Genomic DNA, 24,919 nt, shown 5'->3' on the forward strand with positions numbered 1-24,919 from the left:
GAGGCCCATTAGACTGACCGGCTTCCCTCACAATCTCCAGCATTCAGACCTGGAACGGCCTATTTTATTACAAAGGGAACACACTGGTCTCCGGGGATTCTCCTTTTCGGCTGCCGGAGGGCTTCTCACACACTTTTTTGTATTTTTGTTTCCGGATCGGGCGGGGGGGTGGGGCTACCTTTCCAATCTATATCACCCTGCTTATCTTTCCCATGCTCATGGGAATGGTTTGGAAAGGGTCTGCCTGAGTTTCCAGGCCTATGGGTGAGATCATAGTTGTCTGCTGTGATGACTGTATCCCTGGCTGTGAGGATTCTCTGTTCCTCTAAGTGCATGCACAGGTTGGAGGGTAAGCAATTTTTGAATTCCTCCAGCAATACCAACTCACGCAACACCTCATAGGTGTGTGGGATCCTTAGGGATCTTACCCATCAGCCGTTCAAACTCGATGTTGGTTTGTGTAGGTTTCTCACGAGCGTTCCAGAATTGCTGGTGATATGCCTCGGGGACGAACTTGTAGGCACTTAGGATGGCAGCCTTGGTCTGCTCATAATTCAGGGACACAGGAGGCAGCATGGAGCAGACCTCTTGGGCTCTCCCTAACAGCTGAATTAAAAGTGTCCAAATCTCTGCCATTTTAATTGTCCTGCTATTTTCTCAAAGTGGCAAAAAATGGCTCCACATTACTTGCTTCAAATTTGGGATGAATTTAGCATACTTGAGGGCCTTAGAGAGTGATTCTGGGTTAGGAGATAGGGGGTGCTATTGGTTACAGAGAGATTCTCCCTCAGAACTTCCAATTGTTGGGTCCCTCAATCCCTTTGATCTCATAGCTCTATTTCCAATTTTCAGAGTTGGAATTCTTCTCTCTCCTGTTCCCTTGCTTTCTCTCTCTTTTTCCCTATCCCTTTTGTTTCCCCCTTCCTGAAATTTAACTGTAATTTGAGCTTTTCCAGCTCAAAATTGGCCAGGGGAGAAGATTTGGAGTCATGGTTGTGCTCTGCATCTAACTGCTCTACCAGTAAAGTGAGATCCACAAGTTCTACCAACAGCTGGATCAGTTCACTTCTCTTCACTTTATTGAGCAATTTTAACTGTATCTCCATGGCTACAACTTTCATTTGTTCTGTGCTAAGGGCCACCAAAGTTTCACCATTCAAATCTCCTTGCTGGATAAACATCTGGGCACCAAACATTGCCATTTCTTTGGTGTTCGGGAAAAGGAATTTGCTGTTAAGTTACTGTCATATCAAATTTATTCAGCAATAGAGCTTTCCTCTTAGATTCCAATTGGCTCTTTTATATCAGATTTGGCTTGTCTCTTAACTTGGACTCTGGTCATATTCAAATGGGTTATTCTGGATTTGTGCTCCCAATTTCTGTTAAGTTAAACCAGCCCTGATTTCTCTCACCACCCATCCTTAAACAGAAGTGTTTTTGATTTTGATTTCCCCCTTTATAACCGGTGGCATATTTTCCAACCCCTTAGTTTTGGTGCGATCCAATCTCTATTAATAGCAAATTGGAGATATGGTAAACTCAGGGTGTTAGTTTATTTGTACGCACTCAAACATAGGAGGGTAGCAACGTTGCCTCCTTTTCACTCATACAATAAAGGAGGGGAATAAAGAAAAATAAATTTACAGGGCAAAGACCACAGAATAAAGAATTATTGTTTACTTGAGTCCAAAATCAAAGTCCAATGGTGTACTCCTTCACAGAGGCTGGCAGGTTGAAGACTGATGTTGGATAATTCACTTTTCCAGTTGAGATGACTTCCACAATGAGACGGGCATGCAGGGATGAATTAGTCTTGTAGATGATAGTACTGAAGTTCCAGTAGAAATGGTGTAGATGGGGCCAGGCATTCAACCTTGGACACAGCTTTTTTTTTTGTGCTGCTGTTTGGTAGATGGAAGATGGCAGACTGATTTGCAGTATAGCAAGACAGTATAACTGGTTCCCCCAGCTCGGGGATCATGTCACATGACTCCCACATTGGCTTTGACAAAGGATGTATTTTTTTTTGCCTGGGTTCGTGAGATTGTTAATGTTCCAACCATTAAAAATTTGAGAGGAGGTTGTAGAGTCCTTTTGTACTAGCAGACTACTCCGCTCCGGTGGACAGGCCTGGCTTATGAAATGTAGATGGCCTTTGTATAATTCCCTTTGAATTTGGTCTCTGCAGCCCTCAGACTCGTTAGTGTCTCCCCAGAGATGACAAGGTGTCCATTTCTCTGATACTACCAGAAAATTCATTTTGTTTGAAAGGCACACTCAGACATGGCTACAGTCATTTTAAAGTCTTTGGTCAGTTTTTTTTTTAATTTGAGAAGTTAGCCTTGATGAGATATGTATATATATTTCATAAAAATATAGTGAGAGTTCTTAGCCCCGTTACACATCTTAGCATTTTTTGTGAGTTATCATCCAGAGGATTTCTCTGTGAGGCTCCGTGCAGGAATAATAACCTATAAAGAAATTAAACAGTCCATACAGAGAGCACTCCTCATCCCCCATCTATTCCTTCCTCCTTTCTCCCCAATCCCCTCCCATTATTCACAAATGTACAATTGATTATAAAGTTTTAACCAGGGGAAAATTATTGTTTGACCGCAAGTTGACTATTTGCATGCAGTGCTAGAAAGATGAGAGGTTAAACAAAGATGAAACAGAAATATAAAAATTAACAAATTGTTTAGTCAGCACCAAGCATTTGAAACGCTTTATTTTCATGGAACAGGACACCAAGACTCATGGTTGGATTCTCTCTTCTGTTCATTATGCAGCAGTAATTGTGATTGTCAGAATTCTCAATACAGTACTCAAGACTAGTTCAAATGTCTGTAAGGTTTTCTTGATTTTACACATATAATCATTGAAATGTTGATATTGGCCTGGAAACTTTAACAGTGTAATAAAGCTGTCAGAGAACAGCTTTATCCATTTACATCCATCGCTTAAAAAAAAAATCTGAGTTAGCAACTAGAAAAAATATGCCATTGCCCTGTCATGTTTAAATGGGATCAGGTCAGCACTGGTTAACATTCCAACTCCAATTCCCCAAGCCTGACCCTAAATAAAACTGTTACCGTCTCAATATATTGAGTTAATTTTGTCTGCAGGAACTGAACGTTTACCTTATTGTGCTTCTATATGGATTTTAGCTTTTTGGTGCTATGGTGCTATGTCAACATTTCTTCTGCAATAATAAAGTCAACAGAAAGTAGAGACTGGGGACTTGGTCTTCCAAACAGGAATCTCATTATTTTTGTGTTTTGAAGAGGCAGAGAATGATGAAGGTTAGGAAGGGTTAGAATGGAGACACCTAGAGTGAGGTATCATGAAAGACATTTGTTTCCTGCCTGTCTTGCAGATACCCACTCACCAGTTTAAGGTCTTACTTAAATTTCTCTTCATTCCATGGTGTCAGTCATGGCACTGCTCTACCCCAGGAATGATATGTTGGGCTGAATTTTCACCAGAGGTGGGAGGCAGGAGCCAGGTCTGTTTTTGAGTCAGAAACCTGCCTGCAATAGGAAACCGATTCAGGTTAAGATTTTCACATGTGGAAGCCCTTAATTGGTATGGAGACAGGCTTCCTGTCCAATTAGAGCCAGTGGGGGTGGGAACAGAGTGGGTCAGGTGGGATGCATTTAGATTGAGGCTGCTGGCTGTCCTAAAGGAGAGATCTGCAGTTTTTTTTGCCAAAGCTTTCCACATTACCAGAGGGAAGTGAGATGTCACAGAGGAGCAGGCAGCCTGCACCCATGGCAGGGCTGCATCTTACTTCATCAAAGAGCTAATGGTTCAGGTTACGAAAGAGAGGATGGAGATCCTCTTCCTGGAGAGTAGCAGGAGAAAACCACCTCGTCGTGCATCAGGTGCACCATCTGTTCAGCGTCATGTCCCCCCACCACCTCCTCTCTTACCTCAACCTCCTCCTCCCCTGACAAAGCTGTCCCCTTTTAGGACCTCACCGCTCTCAAGGCCCACACTTTTCTGGAGGGCCATGTTATGGAGAGGGCAGTAGATCACCAGAATGACTGTGACTCTTGCAGAAGGGTATTGGAGGATGTTGCCCAACTGGTGCATGTATCAGAATCGTACCTTCAGAATCTCAATAGCCTGCTCAATGGTTCTCCTAATGAATAAATAGAATTAGCTATATTGCCTCTGTACTTACACAGAGGGGTGAGTAGTCAAGTCCTCAAGGGCTATCCCTTGTTCTCTTTTATCCATCCAAACACTTTGGGGGTTGGTGTGAAGATCTGAAACACCCTGGACCGGCTGAGGATGAAGGAGTCATGGGAGGTTCCAGGAAGGCAAGTGCAAACATCAAGGAAGCTCCTGGGGTTGCAGACCAGTTGAACATTGAGGGAGTAGAATACTTTTCCTTTAATGAATGTGATTGGGTGGATGCTGAGTGCCTTAATGGCCACATGAGTGCAACTGATTATGTCCTGCATTTAGGGGAATCCAGCAATTGAAGCAAAACCTAGATTAACACTTGGACGAGGTCCTTTTAGTCAGATCTCGGACATGAGCTATGCAGCTCCGTGAATGGAGGTGGTAACACTGAAAGGAGAGGAAACAAAGGTTAGTGGAAAATATAGAAGGCCCCTATTGTTCCAGGTCATTGTTGCTGCTTTATTTCCAATGTATAACATTACTTAACAGCTACAAGATTCACCAATACCTTTATTTTCTGCTTGCATAGCTTTCCTTCTCCAATGCAAGTCAGGCAATGGTGTCAGCTACAGAGGAACAGCAACAAAAACAGCTTCTGGAAGAACCTGTCAAAGATGGGCCAGCAACACCCCACACAAGCCAAAGTTAGTCTTTAATATTCTTTGTTAAAAATATCTAACTTCTTGCAGGATAAAAGTAAAAACAACAAAAATGAATGATAAATATAGCTTGAATCAAATTGCCAGATTTTTCTGCTATGTGTATTAGGAGCTTGTCCTGTAGATTATTTAATAATATTTAAGAATACTTAAGTATTAAGAATACTTAATTTACATTTTCACAATGTGTAAACTGCCACAAAAGTATTTAAATCAGGTCAATATACTAACAAGCCACAGTCAATAGATTATGTTAAAAAAACTTAAGATAGTCAAATGAAAACACTTTGTTAGGACGTAGAACTTGCCTCCATTCAACAGCAGATTGTTTCTTGATAAAGATGTAGTGACACCCCTAACATTATTATTGTATTAATTATGACAAATCAAGACACACATGGCGGAATCTTACCCTGCCACTTGTGGGAGCAGACAATCTTGGTGGGGGATATGAAAATCGGTTTCCCAATGGCGGGAACTTGCGGTCCCAACCGTCGTGGCGGGATAAAAGCGCGTGCGCAGACCTATCACGGGCCATTGGGAAGCCCCTCTCCATCCTCTTGATGGGATTCAACTTAACCCCCGACTGGAATTCCCCACCCCCACGGTGTGAAATGGCGCTGGTCTGGAACATGTCCAGACTGACACTTGTTGAGACTCATCTGGATGGAAGCCAAGAGCCTTCGGACGCTGGAAAATATGGTGAACGCGGAAGCTGGTGGTTTCCTGAGCACCACGCGGCGCCTCAATTAGGCAAGGCCGTCGCTCGGGTGGACTCGCCAGTGGCACTCGCACCGGTCGACCCTACTAACAGGTGAGCGGCAGCAAGAGCTCGTATGAGGTGGCGGTGGTGTTCCTGTTGTGGGGGCAAGAAGATGAGATGAGAGGGAAGAAGAGGTGGGGCGGGGAACGTTGGGTGTTGTAATTGGGGGAAAGAATGATAAGCAGTGGGGGTCCGGGATGGGTGAGCTGGTTTATGGAATGGGAGTGTGGGAAGGGCCATGATGGAGGGATGGGCATCGGGGTTAGGTTGTGCAGTGTGCAGGTGTGAATGGGCAGTGGGTGGGGGGGGGGGGTGGTGGTGGTGGGCGGAGATGGGAGAGGTGAAGTCGGGGGGGTGGGGGGGGTTGGGATGAAGAGGCTCAGAGGGTGGGGTCTATGCTGTGCACTGCTGAGTCTGGGGGAGGGGGGTCGCAAACTGAAGGAATTGGTGATATGAAGGGTTGGTAAGTGTTAAAAGGGGCAACAGGATCCTGTAGGGTGGGAAAGTGAGGCTCCTGCGATAGTGGGTGAAGGGGCGCTAAGGGTTGCTGGAGGGCAGACAGGATTAGACGCTGACTCTAGGGGTCGACAGGATGCGGGGGCATCTCAACAGTTACTTGGGTGGGCTCCTCAGGAAGAAAGGGGATGATAATGTTAACCTGCACTATCCGAAGGGTGATGGAGGGGTTTCTAGGGTGACTGTGGGGAGGCCATAGGTAACACCGGAAAGTCAATGGTTATGGTGAAAAGGGTGTGGGTAACAGGGGCAGGGTGGAAGGCATTGGACTGCACCTCAAAAGTCACCTGCACCATGGCCGCTCACAACTATCTGGTGCCTTGTGGTGGAGATGTTGAGATACTGGGTGGGAGTTGGGTCATTGGGTGGGTCAGCTCAACTGGACAACTGAATGGGAAGCCCAGCATGTAGTTCTGCTGAAGCAAAGACTTGGGAATCAAGGAGGGTGTGAATGGCAAAGGAGCAGCATGTGTGAGAGGCTTCTTGCAGATGGCTGGTGATGCCATGGCAAAGATCAATGCATCCCTGCGCATGCATTCTTCCAGCGGACATAGATGCAACCTGGGTTGTCCATCTGAAGATAGCGGGTGCGCACAGGCCTAATGACTAGGAAATGCAATGAAAAGACATCAAACCTTCTAAAAGAGCAAGAGAACATATATTTAGATAAAAGGATAAAGGACGTGGAGGCATCAGCTGTGCTTGCTGGTGTCCTCTATGCCCAACACCCACCGCTTCCACAATATGAGCTGTCTGTGTGGCAGGGTCAATGACCCGCAGTAGCCTCTCTACCTGCAGACTACATGGACTGCAGTATGGCTATGAAGCATCAACACATCATGTTGAGAAACGCTCTATGCATGGGCAGCTCAGATGGTGGCCTGGTCACTGAGGCCCTTGTCCCAGTTCCCACTCTGTAGGTGAGTTTGAGCAGTAGAGGGTTCACTTATTCTGGTATTCTTTTCCTGCACTGCAGGCTGTCCTCTGGTTGGTACTGTTCGGACTCACCACCCTGGCAACTGCCTCCCATGTGGGTTAGTGAGTTGGATGGGCTGCCTCCTTCCATCCCCGGGGTAGAGGACGTCCCTGCTGTCCTCCACTGCATCCAGGATGTGTCACTGAATCTTGGTGCCAGTGGTGCTTGGTATTTTCTGGACTGCAGTTCAGAGTTGGATAAAGCTGCAGCTGTCTGGGCACCTTTTAAATATAGCATCCAGATAGGACGGCAGAACGTGTGACTTCCAGCCTGCCCCGCCATTAACAAGGTCATGAAATCTCTGGCTGCACAATTAATGAGACCAGCATCGTGTAATTCGGCATGATTTCCCGCTGGGCTCCGCAGAGGGAAATACTCCCCCTTCCCACCCCCACCATGGGTATTAGGTCCAGAGCAGAAAATCCCGGCCACCCTAATCCAACCCATTACTGTACAGACACAATGCATGATAGTTAAGGTCCAAATAATAATTTTGTTTTTGACTTTGTGTGCAAACTCAAGCCTAAGCACTCATTTTTATAATCCTTTGTGGCCCAGTAAACAAACTTCTTAAGCTAAACTTCTGGCAAGGGATCTGAATCTAGAATGGCACCAATCATTTTGTATGGCACTTTTAGTGCATTAAACATTTCGTTCTACTTTCACAGCTCTGTCAATGGAAAGCAGTATTACCACTGTTCTAAATGATAAAGATGGGGAAAACGCAAAGCTTCATATAGGAATAGTCAAGCACAACCAAGGAAAGCTACTCAGTGACCAATATTATTTTTGGTTATTACAACTTATTTTAAAGATCATTTATACAACATGGGGTGGGGGTGGGGAGGAAAGCCGTGGCGTAATGATATTGTCACTGGACTAGTAATCCAGAGACCCAGGGTAATGCTCTGGGGACCAAGGTTCAAATCCCACCATGGCAGATGGTGGAATTTGAATTCAATAAAAATCTGGGGCAGGAATTTTACCTCGGTGGGTGGGCCTGGGAGCGGCCGTTAAAGTGACTGCTGCCCGCGATTGTGCCCTGACTGAGATTTCATGCTGGCTGACTAATTAACAACTAGCCAGCGTGAAAGGTACACTCAGAGCTTCGGGGGTGGGGGCAGGAGGAGCGCAAGTGCTGAAGCATGCGCATGTGTAGTGTGGGGGGCTGGGGGGCTGTGGTAAGCACTGAGAGCTCCCTGAAGGCACAGAACTGCCTCAGGGAGATGAAGATTTTTACCATCAAAACGAGAGATTTCAAAAATGAGGAGGACATTTCCCCTCATGTGACTCTGTCACATGAATTGGGATATGTTATAAATGAGCTTTAAAATTTTTTATTGTTTTTTAATTTATTGTCCGAAACCTATTCCCGCCTGTGGATGAGGTTTCGTTAAAAATGCAAAGGCCACCGAACGGTTGGACGGGCAGCGAAAAATTCAATTTAATTAATTGATGAAAGACCCTAATAAGCCTCTTAATTGTTGGTGGGCGCGCATGAGAGGCGGCAGCGTGCACACTGAGCGAAATATCGCGGGAGTGCATGATGACATCTAGACGCTCACCCGACGTCATTGCGCATTATTTCACTCCCATTCGAGTTGGGCCCGCGCCTGCCTGCAGGGCAAAAAATTCTACCCTTGGAATTAAAAGTCTAATGATGACCATGAAACCATTGTCAATTATTGTAAAAACCCATCTGGGTCACTAATGCCCTTTAGGGAAGGAAATCTGTTGTCCTTATTTGATCTGGCCTACATGTGACTCCAGACCCACAGCAAGGCGGTTGAGTCTTAAATGCCCCCTGAAATGGCCTAGCAAGCCAATCAGTTGTATCAAACCGCTACAAAGTCTCAAAAAAAGAATGAAGCCGGAAGGACCACCCGGCAGTGATCTCAGCACCGGAAACGACATCAGCAAACTCAGCCCTGTCGACCCTGCAAAGTCCTCCTTACTAACATCTGGGGGCTGTTGCCAAAATTGGAAGAGCTGTCTCATAGACTAGTCAAGCCACAGGCTGACATAGTCATCCTCATGGAATCATATCTGACAGATAATGTCCCAGACACCACCATCCCTGGGTATGTCCAGTCCTACTGGCAGGACAGCCCGAGCAGAGGCGACAGCACAGTGGTATACAGTCAGGAGGGAATTGCCCTGGGAGTCACTAACATCGATTCTGAGCCCCGTGAAGTCCTTATGGCATCAGGTCTAACTTGGGCAAGGAAACCTTTTGCTAATCACCACATACTGCCCTCCCTCAGCTGATGATTCAGTGCTCCTCCATGTTGAACACCATTTGGAGGAAATACTGAGGGTGGCAAGGGCACAAAATGTATTCTGGGTGGGGGAATTCAATGTCCATCACAAAGAGTGGCTCAGTAGCACCACTAGTGACTGTGCTGGCTGAGTCCTAAAGGATATAGCTGCTAGACTGGGTCTGTGGCAGGCGGTGAGGGAACCAACAAGAGGGAAAAACATACTTTACCTCATCCTCACCAACTTGCCTGTCGCAGATGCATCTGCCTATGACTGTATCAGTAGGAGTGACCACCGCACAGTTGTTATGAAGATGAAGTCCTGCCTTCACATTGAGGATACCCTCCATTGTGTTGTGTGGCACTACCACCATGCTAAATGGGATAGATTTCAAACAGATCTAGCAGCTCAAGACTGGGCATCCATGAGGTGCTGTGGGCCATCAGCAGCAGCAGAACTGTATTTGAACACAATCTGTAACTTGTGGCCTGGCATATCTACCATTACCATCAAGCAAGGGGATCAATCCTGCTTCAAGGAAGAGTGCAGGAGGGCATGGCAGGAGCAGCACCTGGCAAACCTAAAAATGAGGTGTCAACCTGGTGAAGCTACAACACTGGACTACTGGCATGCCAAACAGCATTAGCAGTAAGTGATAGACAGAGCTAAGCGATCCCACAACCATTGGATCAGATCTAAGCTCTGCAGTCCTGACACATCCAGTTGTGAATGGTGGTGGACAATTAAACAACTCATTGGAGGAGGCTCCACAAATATCCCCATCCTCAATGAAAGGAGAGCCCAGCACAATAGTGCAATTGATAAGGCTGAAGTCTTTGCTACAATCTTCAGCTAGAGGTGCAGAGTGGATGATCCATCTCTGCCTCATCCAGAGGTCCTCAGCACCACAGATGCCAGCCGTCAGCCAATTTGATTCACTCCGTGTGATATTAAGAAACGGCTGAAGACACTGTATAGTGCAAAGGCTATGGGCCCTGACAATATTCCAGCAATAGTACTGAAGACTTGTACTCCAAAACTTGCCATGCCCTTAGCCAAGTTGTTCCAGTCCAGCTACAACACTGGCTATGTGGATAATTGCCCAGGTATGTCCTGTACTAAAAGCAGGGTAAATCCAACCCAGCCAGTTACTGCCCCATCAGTCTATTCTTGATCATCAACAGTGCTATCAAGCAGCACTTGCTTAGCAATAACCTGCTCACTGATGCCCAGTGTGGGTTCCGCAAGGGCTACTCAGCTCCTGACCTCATTATAGCCTTAGTTCAAACATGGGCAAAAGAGCTGAATTCCTGAGATGAGGTGAGAGTAACTGCCCCCCTTGACATCAAGGCCGCATTTGACAGAGTGTGGCATCAAGGAGCCCTAGAAAAACTGGAGTCACTGGGAGCAGGGGGAAAACTCCACTGGTTGGAGTCATACCTAGCATAAAGGAAGATGGTTGTTGTCGTTGGAGGTCAGTCATCTCAGCTCCAAGGACATCACTGCAGGAGTTCCTCAGGGTAGTGTCCTCGACCCAACCATCTTCAGCTGCTTCATCAATCACCTTCTTTCCATCATTAAGTCAGATGTCGGCATGTTCGCTGATGATTGTACAATGTTCAGCACCATTCGCGGCGACTCAGATACTGAAGTAGTCCATGTCCAAATGCAGCAAGACCTGGGAAATATCCGAGCTTGGGCTGACAAGAGGCAAGTAACATTTGCGCCGCACAAGAGCCTGGCAATGACCATCTCCAGCAAGAGAGAATCTAACCATCACCCCTTGCCGTTCAATGGCATTACCATCACTGAATCCCGCACTATGCATATTCTGGAGGTTACCATTAACCAGAAACTGAACTGGACTAGCCATATAAGTACTGTGGCTACAAGAGCAGGTCAGATGCTAGGAATCCTGTGATGAGCAACTCACCTCCTGACTCCCCAAGGCCTGTCCACCATCTACAAGGCACAAGTCAGGAGTGTGATGGAATACTCCCCACTTGAATGAGTGCAGCTCCCATAACACTCAAGAAGCTTGACACCGCCCAGGACAAAGCAGCTCACTTGATTGGCACCACATCCACAAACATTCCCTCCACCACTGACGCACAGTAGCAGCAGTGTGTACCTTTTACAAGATGCACTGCAGGAATTTACTTAGACAGCACCTTCCAAACATACAGTCACTACCATCTAGAAGGACAAGGGCAGCAGATAGATGGGAACGCCACCACCTGCAAGTTCCCCTCCAAGTCACTCACTATCCTGACTTGGAAATATACCACTGTTCCTTCACTGTCACTGGGTCAAAATCCTGGAACTCCCTTCCTAACAGCACTGTGGGTGTACTTACACCACATGGACTGTAGCAGTTCAAGAAGGCAGCTCACCACCTGCAACTAGGGATGGGCAATAAATGCTGGCCCAGCCAGCAAAGCCCATATCCCATGAGTGAATAAAAAAAAGCACCAAATACATTGAGAACTAAGAGGATCAGTTAAGCTCCTCCTGTTTTGTTTGGCAACTACTGTATGCAGTGAAATGGCACTGTTTAGTGACAAGATAATGCCACCATAACGACCACAGTCTTATATAATTCTAAAATTAGCATTAGAAACAGATATATTTTCACTCTTAACAAAAACAGAATTACCTGGAAAAACTCAGCAGGTCTGGCAGCATCGGCGGAGAAGAATAGAGTTGACGTTTCGAGTCCTCATGACCCTTCGACAGAACTTGAGTTCGAGTCCAAGAAAGAGTTGAAATATAAGCTGGTTTAAGGTGTGTGTGGGGGGGGGGAAGAGAGAGAGAGAGAGAGAGAGAGGTATCCTCTCTGTCTCTTCACCCCGCCCCCCGCCCCCCCCCCCCCCCCCCCCCCCCCCCCCCCCCCCCCCACCACACACACACACACACACACACACACCTTAAACCAGCTTATATTTCAACTCTTTCTTGGACTCGAACTCAAGTTCTGTCGAAGGGTCATGAGGACTCGAAACGTCAACTCTATTCTTCTCCGCCGATGCTGCCAGACCTGCTGAGTTTTTCCAGGTAATTCTGTTTTTGTTTTGAATTTCCAGCATCCGCAGTATTTTTGTTTTTATCTCTATATTTTCACTCTTGCCTGTCATTACTATACATTTTAAACAATGATTGGAAATAATGTTATTCTTTCCTCCTATATAGAAATTGGAAAATATTACTTATTAATAGTAAACTAAATAAAAATATCAGTTGAAGGTTCATTTGCTAACCTTCATGAGTTTAAGGTAAACTGCCTCACACTTTGAATTCTTGGCATCACACTTTAGAAAGGATACCAATGTTTTGGAGCAGGTGAAACGGGGATTCATTAGAATGGTATCTGAGTACCTAATTACGTGGAGAGACTGGAGAAGCTAGGTTTGTTCCCCTTAGAGCAGAGAAGATTAAGGGGAAATTTAATAGTGGTGTTCAAAAGTATTAAGGGTTTTGATAGAATAAAAAGAAAGAAAATGATTTCATTGGTGGGATGGTCAGTAACCAGAAGACAAAGATTTAAGATAATTGGCAAAAGAAACAGAGGGGAGGTAGGAAGAAATGTTTTTATGCAGTGAGTTGCTATAATCTGTATGCGAAAGAGTGGTGGAAGTATTCAATCGTTTTCAAATAGGAATTGGATATACATTTGAAAAGGAAAAGTTTGCAGGGCCATGGAAAAAGGAGCAGGGGAGTGTCACTCATTGGATAACCCTTTCAAAGGACCAGCACTAATACGATGAACCAAATGGCCTTTTTCTGTGCTGTATGATTCTATGCTTTCCCATAAACACGATGAGCCCCCTGGGACAACAGAGCAGCAAAAAATACTGAAATCACAAACCAGTTATGGCCCCAAATATTTACTGCATTGAGGGAGTTGTCATGAAGCTATGAATGTATAATATTATTGGAAAATATATTTTTTTTAAATTAGAGGTTTAGTCTGTGACGGTGTCTTAATTGGATTAAAGAAGCTAGTCTGGGTGATTTGATGTGTACTAGTTTTGATATGTAAGAGAGATAGTGTGCATTTGCATTTTTTTGAATAGAGCATGAAAACTTTCTCCCATCTAGCAGATAGCAAGCAATATGTTTATATTACTAATAAAATTGATACTATGAAAGGGTTTTATTGTTAGAGAGGTTTAGTTCAGAGGTTGGTGATACAATGAGAATTTACATTCAGTGGGTGGTGGTAGGTATAACTTCAGCAGTTTTCGGTGTGCAGAGCAGAGGCAATGTGAGATCAAAAGGCAGCTGTAAGCCTCCAACTGTCTCCACAGGAACCAAAGTGAAAAGAACCTCATTTTGAATTTGTAAGGTGAAAATGCTGGTGCCTGGTTAAGTTTATAGCTTGCTGTTGCCTTAATGGTGTTAGTTTAGGAATTTGTTAAAAGTTATGATAGTAGTAATTTGTAGCCATGTGTATATATATTTTAACCTGTGTAATTTAATAAAATGTTTCATTTAGTTTAATTTAAAACCTCGAGAACTGGTGGTCTGATTCCTGAAGTTAGAGTCACATCTCAAACATAACACTTAAAATGTTAGGTTATGACAGTTTTTTAAAGTTTCTCTCTGGGACATTTAAATAACTCTGCTTTACCAACTGCATTGGTCTTAACAGAGTGCTGAACCTAAAGTGAATGTATACAAGGAGGGCAAAACATGGAGTGTAGTTCCTGCCAGTCATTGTAGATAGAAATGTCACAGTTGTGACTTTAAAGGCATCATAATGCCCTCAATATGGCACTGCTGTCATAACTGGGAATGTGCAGAACTAATTAAAGAGAAAGCAAACTTGAATTTATACATCATCTTTCATGATCTCAACATTTTCAAAAGCACTTGATAGCCAATGAATAACTTTTGACATTAGTCACTTGTAATTTAGGAAACATAGCAGCCAACTCACACTCAACAGGCTCCCACAAACAGCAGAGACTAGATCAAAGACTATGTATTAGGTTATGAAAATAATGAGGGGCTAGGCGGATTGGAACACGAGAGATATTTGTCGTGTTGGAGATACACAGAGGGATGACTCACTAGCTTCTATGTCTAAACAGGAGCTTTTTTTACATTGCTTTTAAAATGTCTGCTCTGGTACTTACTGCTTCTTTCTTCAGTTTAGTTCCTGTTTCACTCTGTAACTACACACATGCAGGTTAGGCTAAAGCACAAGTGAAGAGGCGACAGGTACACATAATGAAACGGAGAACAGTTGAAAACTGCTGCATTGATGGGGAGACTTTTAGTTTCTGATTATTGTTATAAATTTCTATGCCCAATCCTTTGATACAACTGAAGTAGGAAGTAGCTCTTGGGCCTGGAGGGGGAGGTTGGGGAAGAGATATTGAAATGGTAACAGACCTCCTCCAGTTCCTTTTCAGTCTAATAGGATCATGAACTCTTGTTAATAAACACACCTGGTCCATGGCTCAAAAGTGAAAGGTCTGGCATTCATCACCCATTGACCGCCATATAGCTCAAGTGAGTGACTGTCAATCAGGCTGCTTGTGTTGGGCACCCAAAGGGAGGAAAAATTAAATAATCTTGCAGTTAAATTCTGCAGGATATTCGGGAAACCTGTTTTTTGGGATTTCCTGAACTCGATTCAGAACAAGCCCTATTTCCCTGGTATAGAATCCACCTCCGGTTACAATCCAGGTCAAGGGGTAGGGATAATAAGCCATTTTAGCTCAATGTACTTCAGTTTGTAGTTCAGCCTCAGGGATTTTGAATCACTGATCATCCAAAGCTGACTCCTAACTGGAAATGCCGATAAATCCAAATGTTCCATGCTATCACACTTACGAGAAAAAATTCAAACCAATGGGGTGAAATTATGCTGTTTACTGTCAAGGTAAGGGTATTTAGTGCTATAAAAGTCAGCAGGTTAATACCTCCATTCACGTAGTGGGATGAATTAACTTCATAGGAACATTTATATCTTAATATTGCACAGCAAAGTATCAGCCTTAGCTCAATGGTAGTACCCTTTCCTCTGAATTTGGAGGTTGAAGCACTCCAGCAATTTGAGCATATAATCCAGGCTGACGCTCCTTTTCAGTACTGAAGGAATGCTGCACTGTCAAGAGGTACTGGCTTTCAGAAAAACTTCTAATTGAAGGCCCTATTTCCTCTCTCAGGTAGATGTAAAAGACCCAATGGCACTTTTTAAAAAAAGAGGGAAGTTCTTCTATTGTCCTAATCAATATGTATCCCTCAACCAACATTTAAAACAGATTACTCTGTATTCAACATTAACTCTGTTTCTCTCTCCACCAGATGCTGCCAGACTTGCTGAGTTTTTCCAGCATTTTCTATTTTTATTTCAGATTTCCAGCATCTGCAGAATTTTGCTTTTAACTTAAAAAAGGATTATCTGACCATTTACTTCATTACTATTTGTGGGAGCTTACTATGCACAAATTGGCCTCCGTGTTTCATATATCACAGCAATGACTACACTTCAAAAGTACTTGATTGGATGTAAAGCATTTTGGCACAAATTGCAGTTGTGAAAGGTGCTATATAAATGCACAAGTTCTTTCTTTCTGTTCAAATTTTCAACACTCCAATTGTATATTGCCAAATATATATTGTCTTCAAATGAACATATCCTTCCAAAGTGAATGTTTAGTGAATTAACATGTTATGTTTTGAACAGTTACACACCGGCAAATAGCCCACATGCTGACCTGGAAGAAAACTATTGCAGAAATCCCGATAATGATACCACAGGGCCCTGGTGCTATACTCGAGATGCAAGCAAACGATGGGAATACTGTCAGATACAAAATTGTGAAGGTATTGTCTTGTGGAACACAACAATTGAATGAATGTCTAAAGGCTCAGCTATGACTAAAGAAAGAATGGAATGCAAGCTAAACAAAAGAAAACAGAGAATAGGGTTAAGGCTACACAGAGTGGCAGAAGTTGAGAAGTGATGTTGCACATGCATCGGTTGTTCACCATTTCCATTAACAATGCAACTTGGGAACCGAAGTACAATTTCTAACTTTGCAGATGGCACCAAATTTAAGAATGGTAAATGTTGAGGAAGAATATGACAAATTACAGGAAGAGACTAATAAACTTGCAGAATGGACATGTATTTGGCAAATTAATTTCAATATAGATCTGTGTGAGGTAATGCATTTTGGTGAGAAGAATCAAGAGGCCACACACTGTTTGGGTATTTAAAGTCCAAATGGGATAGAGGACCGAGGAATATAGATGCACAAATCAGTAAAAGTAGTGACACAGTTTAATAAAACTATATACAGAGTAAACTGAATACTGGGATAAAAGCAAAATACTTTGGATGCTGGAGATCTGAAATAAAAATAAAGTGCTGGAAGAACTCCGAGGTCTGGCAGCATCTGTGGACAGAGAAACAGTTAACGTGTTTTGAGTCCAATATGACTCTTTTTCAGAACTCTATTAAACAGAATACTGGAGTTTATTTCCATAGGGATAATAATGAAAAGCAGTGAGGTTATGTCACACTTGTATGGAACCTTGGTTAGACTACACTTAGAGTACTGTGAACAGTGCTGTTCTCCATCTTATTGAAAAGATAAGAAGGAACAAGGAACTGGAGAAGGTGCATAAGATATTCAGAAGCTTGATACCAAAACAGAGAGGTTATACTAATTAGGGAAGACTGAATAGACTCAGGACTTTTGCAGAGCGGCGAGTTGATAGAGGCCTTCAAGATAATGATTAAATTTTATAGAGTGAATATTGAGAAAATGTTTCCACTTGTGAGGAAGACCAAAACTAGAGGTCATAAAGGTAAGAAACAAAATACTGTGGAAACTGGAAATCTGAAATCTAAACAAAAAATGCTGTGAATACTCAGCAGGTCAGGCAGTATCTGTGGAAAGAGAAACAAAGCTATTAAGGTCTCTAGCTATTTACTGGAACTGGAACTTTGTAGATGTAACATGCTTTTAAAAAAAAAAGCACAGGCACGGGTAAAGGAGTGGGAGAAAAATGAACGGAAAGATTTATAATAAGGCGATTTAAGAAACAGAATCAATACTCGCACATCTGGTTATGATCTGCAATTGTTGAATTTGATATAGAGTTTGGAAGGCTGTAAAGTGCCTAAAGTGTTCTTCGAGCTTCTATTGAGCTTCATTAAAACATTGTAGGAACTAGAATGGAAGTGGTACAGAGAATTAAGTGACAGAACCAGAAGCTCAGGGTCACACTTGCAGATTGAACAGAGATGTTCAGCAATCATCTAATCTGTGTTTGATCTCCATGCTTTACTGCAGACTACAGTGTGAGCAGTGAATGCAGTATACTAAATCGAAATAACCCACAGAAGGAAAGAGTACTTGAGGCCATGGATGATGGGGAGGGAGGTGCATAGGTAGGTGTTCCCATGCTCTCTCGTTTGAGAGTCTGAACTCTTGCCTAGAAATGTGATGGTAATATCATGGCTGAGCCAAAAAGCCATGGCAAAGCATGCTCCTAGAACAATTGGGTCCCCAACCCACTGCTGCCTGCACCAAAACATGTTCACCACCACCCCACCCCAACCCCCGGCACGTGATCAGGTCAATTGGGTAGGAGTACTTCCCATTGACTGTTTTTATCTCCACAACTGCTGCATGGCCTTTTGAGTATTTTCAGCATTATCTAGTCATAAGTATATCATAGTGATAATTAAATCCAATAGGGAATTCAGGAAATGCCTCTTTGCTCAAAGAGTGGTGAGAAGGTGGAACTCGCTGCCACATGGAATTGTTGAAGCAAATCGTATAGGTGCATTTAAGGGGAAGCTAGACAAATACATGGGGGAGAAAGGAATTGAAGAATATACTGATAGGATTAGATGAAGTGGGTGGCAGGAGGGTTATGTGGAATATAAACAGTGGCATAGAGCAGTTGGGCTGAATGCCCTGTTTCTGTTCTTGGAATTTTGTCGTCGCTTGCATGGCCAGTGTTTATTGCCCATCCATAATTGCCCTTTGAGATGATGGTAAGCTGATTTCGTAAACGGCTGCAATCTGTGTGGTGAAGGTATTCACCAGCTAAGTAGGGTGTTCCAGGATTTTGACCCAGCAATGATGAAGGAACAACGATACATTTCCATTTCAGGATAGTGTGGAACTTGGAGGAAATGTGGAGGAGGTGATGTTCCTGTGTGCCTGTGTAGAATATGTAACACTATGGGTTGGATTTTACACCACGCCCACCAGAATATTTGAAGACGGAAGGGCTTGAAAGATTTGAAATAAATACTTGCATTTATACAGCAATTTTCAATCCTTCAGCACATTGCAAAGTGGTCTACTGCCAATGAAGTACTCTTGAAGTATAGTCACTATTGTAAGGTAGGAAGCATGGCTGCTAAATTATGCACAGCCAGGTCCGACCAGCAGAATTCTGTTTCACAAATTTTAGTTGAGGGAATAATTATTGATCCTGTATACCAGAGAGGACTCCCCTGCTCTTCTTCAAAATAGCACCATTAGATTGTTCGTGTCCTGCTGAGCAGAAGGGGGCATGAAAGACAATAGAATTATTTAAGATATAGAGCATTCAGCCCAACTAATCTGTTCTGGTGTTTGTACTCCAGACAAGTCTCTTCCCATTCCCATCTACCTTATCTGAGCCATACACCATGACCATTCTCTTTTCTCTCAAATACTTACCTTTGAAAACATCTGAGCTATTTGCTTCAATCACTTTCTGAGATAGTGATTTCCCCATTCTGAGTAAAGGACTTTCTCCTTATTTTCCTATTGGATTTTTTAGTAATTGTCTTGTATTTATGATCCGTAATATTGGATTCTCCCACAAGTGTAAATGTTCTCTCCACATCTCCCCTGGCCAATCCACTCAATGTTAAAGACTTCTAAATCTTCTCTTTTGTAAAGGAAAAGGACCAAACCTTTTTGATCTTTCTGGACTTCATCTTTTTCACAAGTTAACTCCAGTGCTTCTTTGTCCTTTTTATAGTATAGTGATCAGAACTGTGCAGAGTGCTCTAAGTGCACCCTAACCAGGGTCCTATTCAGGTTTAACATAATTTCACTGCTTTTGAATTCTATACCTTCAGAAATAAAGCCAGTGCTTTGTTAACATTTCTAAATTGATTTGTTAGCCTGTGATGCTGTTTTTAATGATTTGTTCACCTGTATTCCTGGATTCATTTACTCTTCTACCCCATTCTGTTCCTTATTTTCTAAGGTTTTCTATTTCTATTTTACCTAACAAAGTGCATCACCTCACATTTATCTATTGTTAAGGTTCATTTGCCACTTAATTGTCTATGCTGTAAGTTTCCTAATTTCGTCTTGTATCATAGTGCATCTTTGCTCAGTGTTAGCTAAATCCCCAGTTTGATATCATCTGCAAATTCTGAAGTTGAGTTACCTGTTCTCCAGTCTAAATCATGAATGAAAATTATGAATAACAGACATCCCAGAACTGTCCCCAGTGGAACATTTCTTTCTACCTCCCTCCAATCTGAATAACTATTTCCCTGTTTTCTATCTTTTCACCAGTTTGCTATAAATTCACATATTTCTCCCAATGAGCCTACGGTGTGGTACTTTATCAAAGGCCTTTTGAAAATCCATATAACATCCAGAGAATTAGAATATACAGCAGAGAAACAGGACATTCGGCCCAGCCAGTCATGCCCACATTTATGCTCCACTAAAGCCTCCTATCATCTAACTCGTTTCAGCTTAATTTGCCATTCCCTTCTTCCTCATACACTTACAAGAACATAAAGAATTGGAACAGGAATAGGTCATATGACCTTTGAGCCTGTTACTCCATTTATTAAGATCGGTGCCAATCCTTGGCTTTAACTCTGTTTTCCTGCCAAGGGAGACCAATTTTTGGTAAACAAATACAGGACAATTCACTAGAGAGTGGGAGAGGGGGCTGCTGGCAGAGCTGGGGGAGTGTGCTCGGATGACCCCAAACCTCAATGTCCTCTTTCCTCTCGCTGCCCCCCTTTCCCCTCAGGCTGCCCTGGACCCACCTTCTACTCCCCAGACCTTTCTTCCCTTCCCTGGAGTCCCCTTTCCCCTTAGGCTTCCCTGGAACTCATCTTCCCCTCCCTGGAATCTCCCTTTCCCCTCAGGATTCCCAGAACACCTCCCCCCACTACCTTGCCTTTGGGCTTTTCCTGACAACCAATCCTCTTCAGGCCTGCCAGAGACCTCCCTGGGTTGTGCTGTCTCAAGCCCCTGGACTTGGGCCTGAGAGGGTTGCCAATGCTGCCAGACCCAACTTTAGACAACCCCCCAACCCCCGCTGCCTTGAGTGGAGCCTGAGTGCTGCCACTGGGGCCTGGAACCCCCCTCCCCTTGCTGGATGTGCCAGGCCCAACTGCAGTCACCTACCTGACAAAGTTGGTAGGAGATAGGAGAGTGGTGTTGGCCACTAGTGCTGCACTTCCTGTGTGTCTGCAGATGCGCACTGTGCCAGCTCTGAATTATGTATGTGCATCAGCACATTACACACACGCAGCCACCAACAATGACCAGGCTGTGGCAAGATGAGCCCTTGAGCAGTTTTCTCTCTCGCTGCCTGGATAATTCCAGTACAAATAGCGTTGCAGGAAGCCCACCCCCGCCATGTAGGACATCAAGCCAAATTCCGGGATAATCCCTGAAAATCCGGAATGGTTAGTCATCCTGTTCCTACCCAATTGCCATAACCTTCGATTCCCTGAATTCCAAAATTATATCGATCTCAGCTTTGAACATCCTTAACAACTGAACATTCACGGCCCTATGGGGTAGAGAATTCCAAAGGTTCACAACCCTCTTGCAGTGAAGAAATTTCTCACTTCAGTCCGAAGTGGCTGACCCCTTATCCTGAGACTATGGCTGGGATTTTCTGGCCCCATTGTGACGTGACTCGCTGTGGGGTGTGCGGCAGGCCAGCCAAAAGTCCATTGACTTTCAGCAGGACCGGAGGATACCGGCAGTGGGTGGGACTGGAAAATCCCGCCCTTTGAGTTCTAGATTCTCAAGCCAATAAAATGAAGTTCTCAGCATTTATTCTATCAAACCCTCTCAGAATCTTGTATGTTTCACTGGAGCTGCCATCAATAACAGAAGCAGCTGATTAGGACCATGACAATCGGGGACGGCACTCTCCAGGAATTCCACACCGAATGACAATGCTATGGCATGGGAAAGCAGGAGCCTTGCCATTTTCTTCCAGAAACATTTAGATCTCCTTCAGTTGTATCGCATCTTCAACCTCTTGACCAGCTGCCTCCTCTCACTTGAGGTGTGGAAACAGGGGACCCGTACAATGCCAGCAAAATTGTTGTGCTTCTGCCATAATTGCTGTTAAGTGGCTCCTTAATGAGTTAGATGGCATTCCTGCCATTGCCATCAGGCTGCTGTCACCACTGTGTGTTCATCTCTGGGAAAAACGCAAGGGGCAGGAGCATATCAGGGTGCCGGTCTGATGCTGTTAGTGCAATTTCCTCATCTCCCTCCCACTAATCCAGTCTCCAAAGCTGCCTTCATGGGGCTGGGAAAATTCTACCCCTTTGCCCTCCTCACTTTCCCACCTAGCTTGTATCATTAACAAATTTAGATACATTACTCTCAGTCCGAGCGATTATAAATAGCGGAGCCCCTGCACTGATCCTTCAGCCACCCTATTTGTTACAGCCTGCCAGCCTGAAAATGACCCGTTTGTTCCTACTGTTTTCCGTCCTTCAGTCAATCCTTTGTCCAGGCTAATACGTTACCCCCAACCCTGTGAGCCCTCATCTTATCCAACAAACTTTCATGTGGCACCATATCTAATACCTTTGAAAATCCAAATATACTATATCCACTGATTCCCCTTTATCTACCATGCTTGTTACCCTCAAAAGCTCCATATAAGAAATATGTCAAACAGAATTTCCCTTTCATAAAATCATATTCTATATCTCTGTTAATAATTCCTTAATAATGGATCCCAACATTTTTCTGTTGACTGATGATAGACTAGCTGGCCTGTCAGTTCCCTGTTTCTTCTCTCCTTTTTTGAATAGTGGTACTACATTTGTGAATTCTAGAATCACCCCAGAATCTAAGGAATTTTGGAAGTTCACAACCAGAGGATCCACCCTCTCCACAAGTACCTCTTTTAGAGCCCTTTGAGGGAAATTTAATTGGAGTAATATTTAATATAAAACTTACTGATATGAGAATAGAGTAATGTTTAATTGATTAAATCTAATGCAGATAAACTCCGAGATACACTTCCACCACAGCTATTTCTTTATTAATTAATTTGTTAGTTATACTTGGTTGAATTCTTGAACTATTTAGTCATTTCAAGACTAATTTATCAAATAGGTGGATTTAGCTTAATGCTAAATAAATTACTGTATTAATTGAGGAAGCATTTGTTACCCATCCCTAATTTTCCTGAAGAAGTGGTGGTGAGCTGCCTTCATGAACTGCTGCAACCCATCTGGTGCAGGTGCACCCACAGTGCAGTTAGGAGGGAGTTCCAGGATTTTGATCCAGTGATAGCGAAGGAACAGATATATTGTTCCAAGTCACTATGGCTTCGAGGGGAACATGCAGGCGGTCTTGTTCCTATGTGTCTGTTGCCCTTGTCCTTCTCAGTGGTGGAGGTTGCAGGTTTAGAAGGTGCTGCTGAAGATGGCTTGCTGAGTTGCTGCACTGTAACTTGTATATAGAACGCATAGCAGTGATGGAGGGAGTGAATGCTTAATCACAGAATCACAGTGTAGAAGAAGCCCTTTGGCCTATCGAGTCTGTACCAACACATGAGAAACACCTAACCTACCTAATCCCATTTACCAGCACTTGGTCCATAGCCTTGAATGTTATGACATGCCAAGTGCTCATCCAGGTACTTTTTAAAGGATGTGAGGCAATCCGCCTCCACCACCCTCCCTGGCAACGCATTCCAGACCGTCATCACCCTCTGGGTAAAATTTTTCCTCACATCCCCCCCTAAACCTCCTGCCCCTCACCTTGAACTTATGTCCCCTCGTGACTGACCCTTCAACTAAGGGGAACAGCTGCTCCCTATCCACCCTGTCCATGTCCCTCATAAGGCGGTCAATGGGGTGCCATTCAAGCAGAAGGCTTTGTCCTGTTTGGTGTTGAGCTTCTTAATTGTTGTTGGAGCCGCACTCATCCAGTCAATTGGAGAGTATTCCATTACACACCTGAATTGTGCCTTGCAGATTCTGGAGAGGTGTTGGGGAGTCACGAGGTGAGTTACCCACTGCAGAATTCCCAGCCTCTGACTTGCTCTTCTAGCCACAGTATTTATTTGGCTGGCCCAGTTAAATTTCTGGTAAATGGTTACCCAGATGATCATGATGGGGGAATTCAATGATGGTAATTCTGTTGGATGCCGAAGGGATATGGTTAGATTCTCTCTTGTTGGAGATGGTCATTGCCTGACACTTGTGTGGCACAAATGTTACTTGCCAGTTATCAGTCCAAACCTGAATATTGTCCAGGTCATGCTGCATACGGAGATGGACAGCTTCAGTAACTGAGGAGTCGCAAATAGTACCGAACGCTGTGCAATCATCAGTGAATATCCCACTTGCAATGGGGGAAGGCCATTTATGATGCAGCTGAAGATGGTGTGGCCTTAATACTACCTTGAGTAGCCCCTTGCATTATAGTATTTGGTACTTGCTTTCCCACTACACCGAATTCCTACTCCTACTACATTCCAGTTGGCACTCTTTAATTATCCATTGATTTCCATTTATCAGAGGGTGAGGGGGTCAGAGGCAGTGGCGTGGTGATAATGTCACCGGACTAGTAATCCAGAGGCCCAGGCTAATGATCTGGGGACACAGGCTTGAATCCCACCATGGCAGCTGGTGGAATTTAAATTCAATTAATCAATCTGGAATTAAAATCTAGTCTTGTAATAGCAACCATGAAATAATGGCCATTAAAAACCCATCTGGTTCACGAATGCCCTTTAGGGAAGGAAATCTGCCAACCTTAACTCGCCTGGCCTACATGTGACTCCAGATCCACAGCAATGTGGTCAACTTTTAACTGCCCTCTGAAATGGCCTAGCAAGCAACGCAGTTGCACCAAACCGCTACAAAGCCTACAAAAAAAAATGAAATCGATGGATCACCTAGTATTGACCTAGATACCAGAAACAACAATGGCAAACAGCAAAGTCCTCCTTACTAACATCTGGGAGCTTGTGCCAAAATTGGGAGAGCTGTCCCATAGACTATTGAAGCATTTGCCTGACATCGTCATACTCACGGAATTACACCTTACAGACAATGTCCCAGACACTACCATTACTTTCCCTGGGTATGATCTGGCCTACCATCAGGACAGATCTACCAGAGGTGGTGGCAGCACAATGCAGTCGGGAGGGAGTTGCCATAGGTGTTCTCAACATCAGCTCTGGGCCCCATGAAGTCTCATGGCACCAGGTCAAACATGAACATGGAAACCTTCTGCTGGTTACCACCTACTACCACCTCCCACCCCCCGCCCCCTCAGCCGA

The 24,919-nt window shown here is 44.0% G+C and overlaps 1 protein-coding gene across 1 annotated transcript in view; it reads left to right on the forward strand.

The window, feature by feature from the left end:
- The window catches only part of LOC121288275 (plasminogen-like), a 216,023-nt gene that overhangs the window by 24,416 nt on the left and 166,688 nt on the right, over positions 1-24,919 (forward strand). The window contains exons 6-7 of the mRNA XM_041206794.1: positions 4,721-4,835; positions 16,062-16,201. Coding sequence (XP_041062728.1) covers positions 4,721-4,835; positions 16,062-16,201 — 255 coding nt within the window. The remainder of the gene's footprint in view (positions 1-4,720; positions 4,836-16,061; positions 16,202-24,919) is intronic.

The sequence above is a fragment of the Carcharodon carcharias genome, chromosome 2 (genome assembly GCF_017639515.1).
Source record: "Carcharodon carcharias isolate sCarCar2 chromosome 2, sCarCar2.pri, whole genome shotgun sequence".
NCBI lineage: Eukaryota > Metazoa > Chordata > Chondrichthyes > Lamniformes > Lamnidae > Carcharodon > Carcharodon carcharias.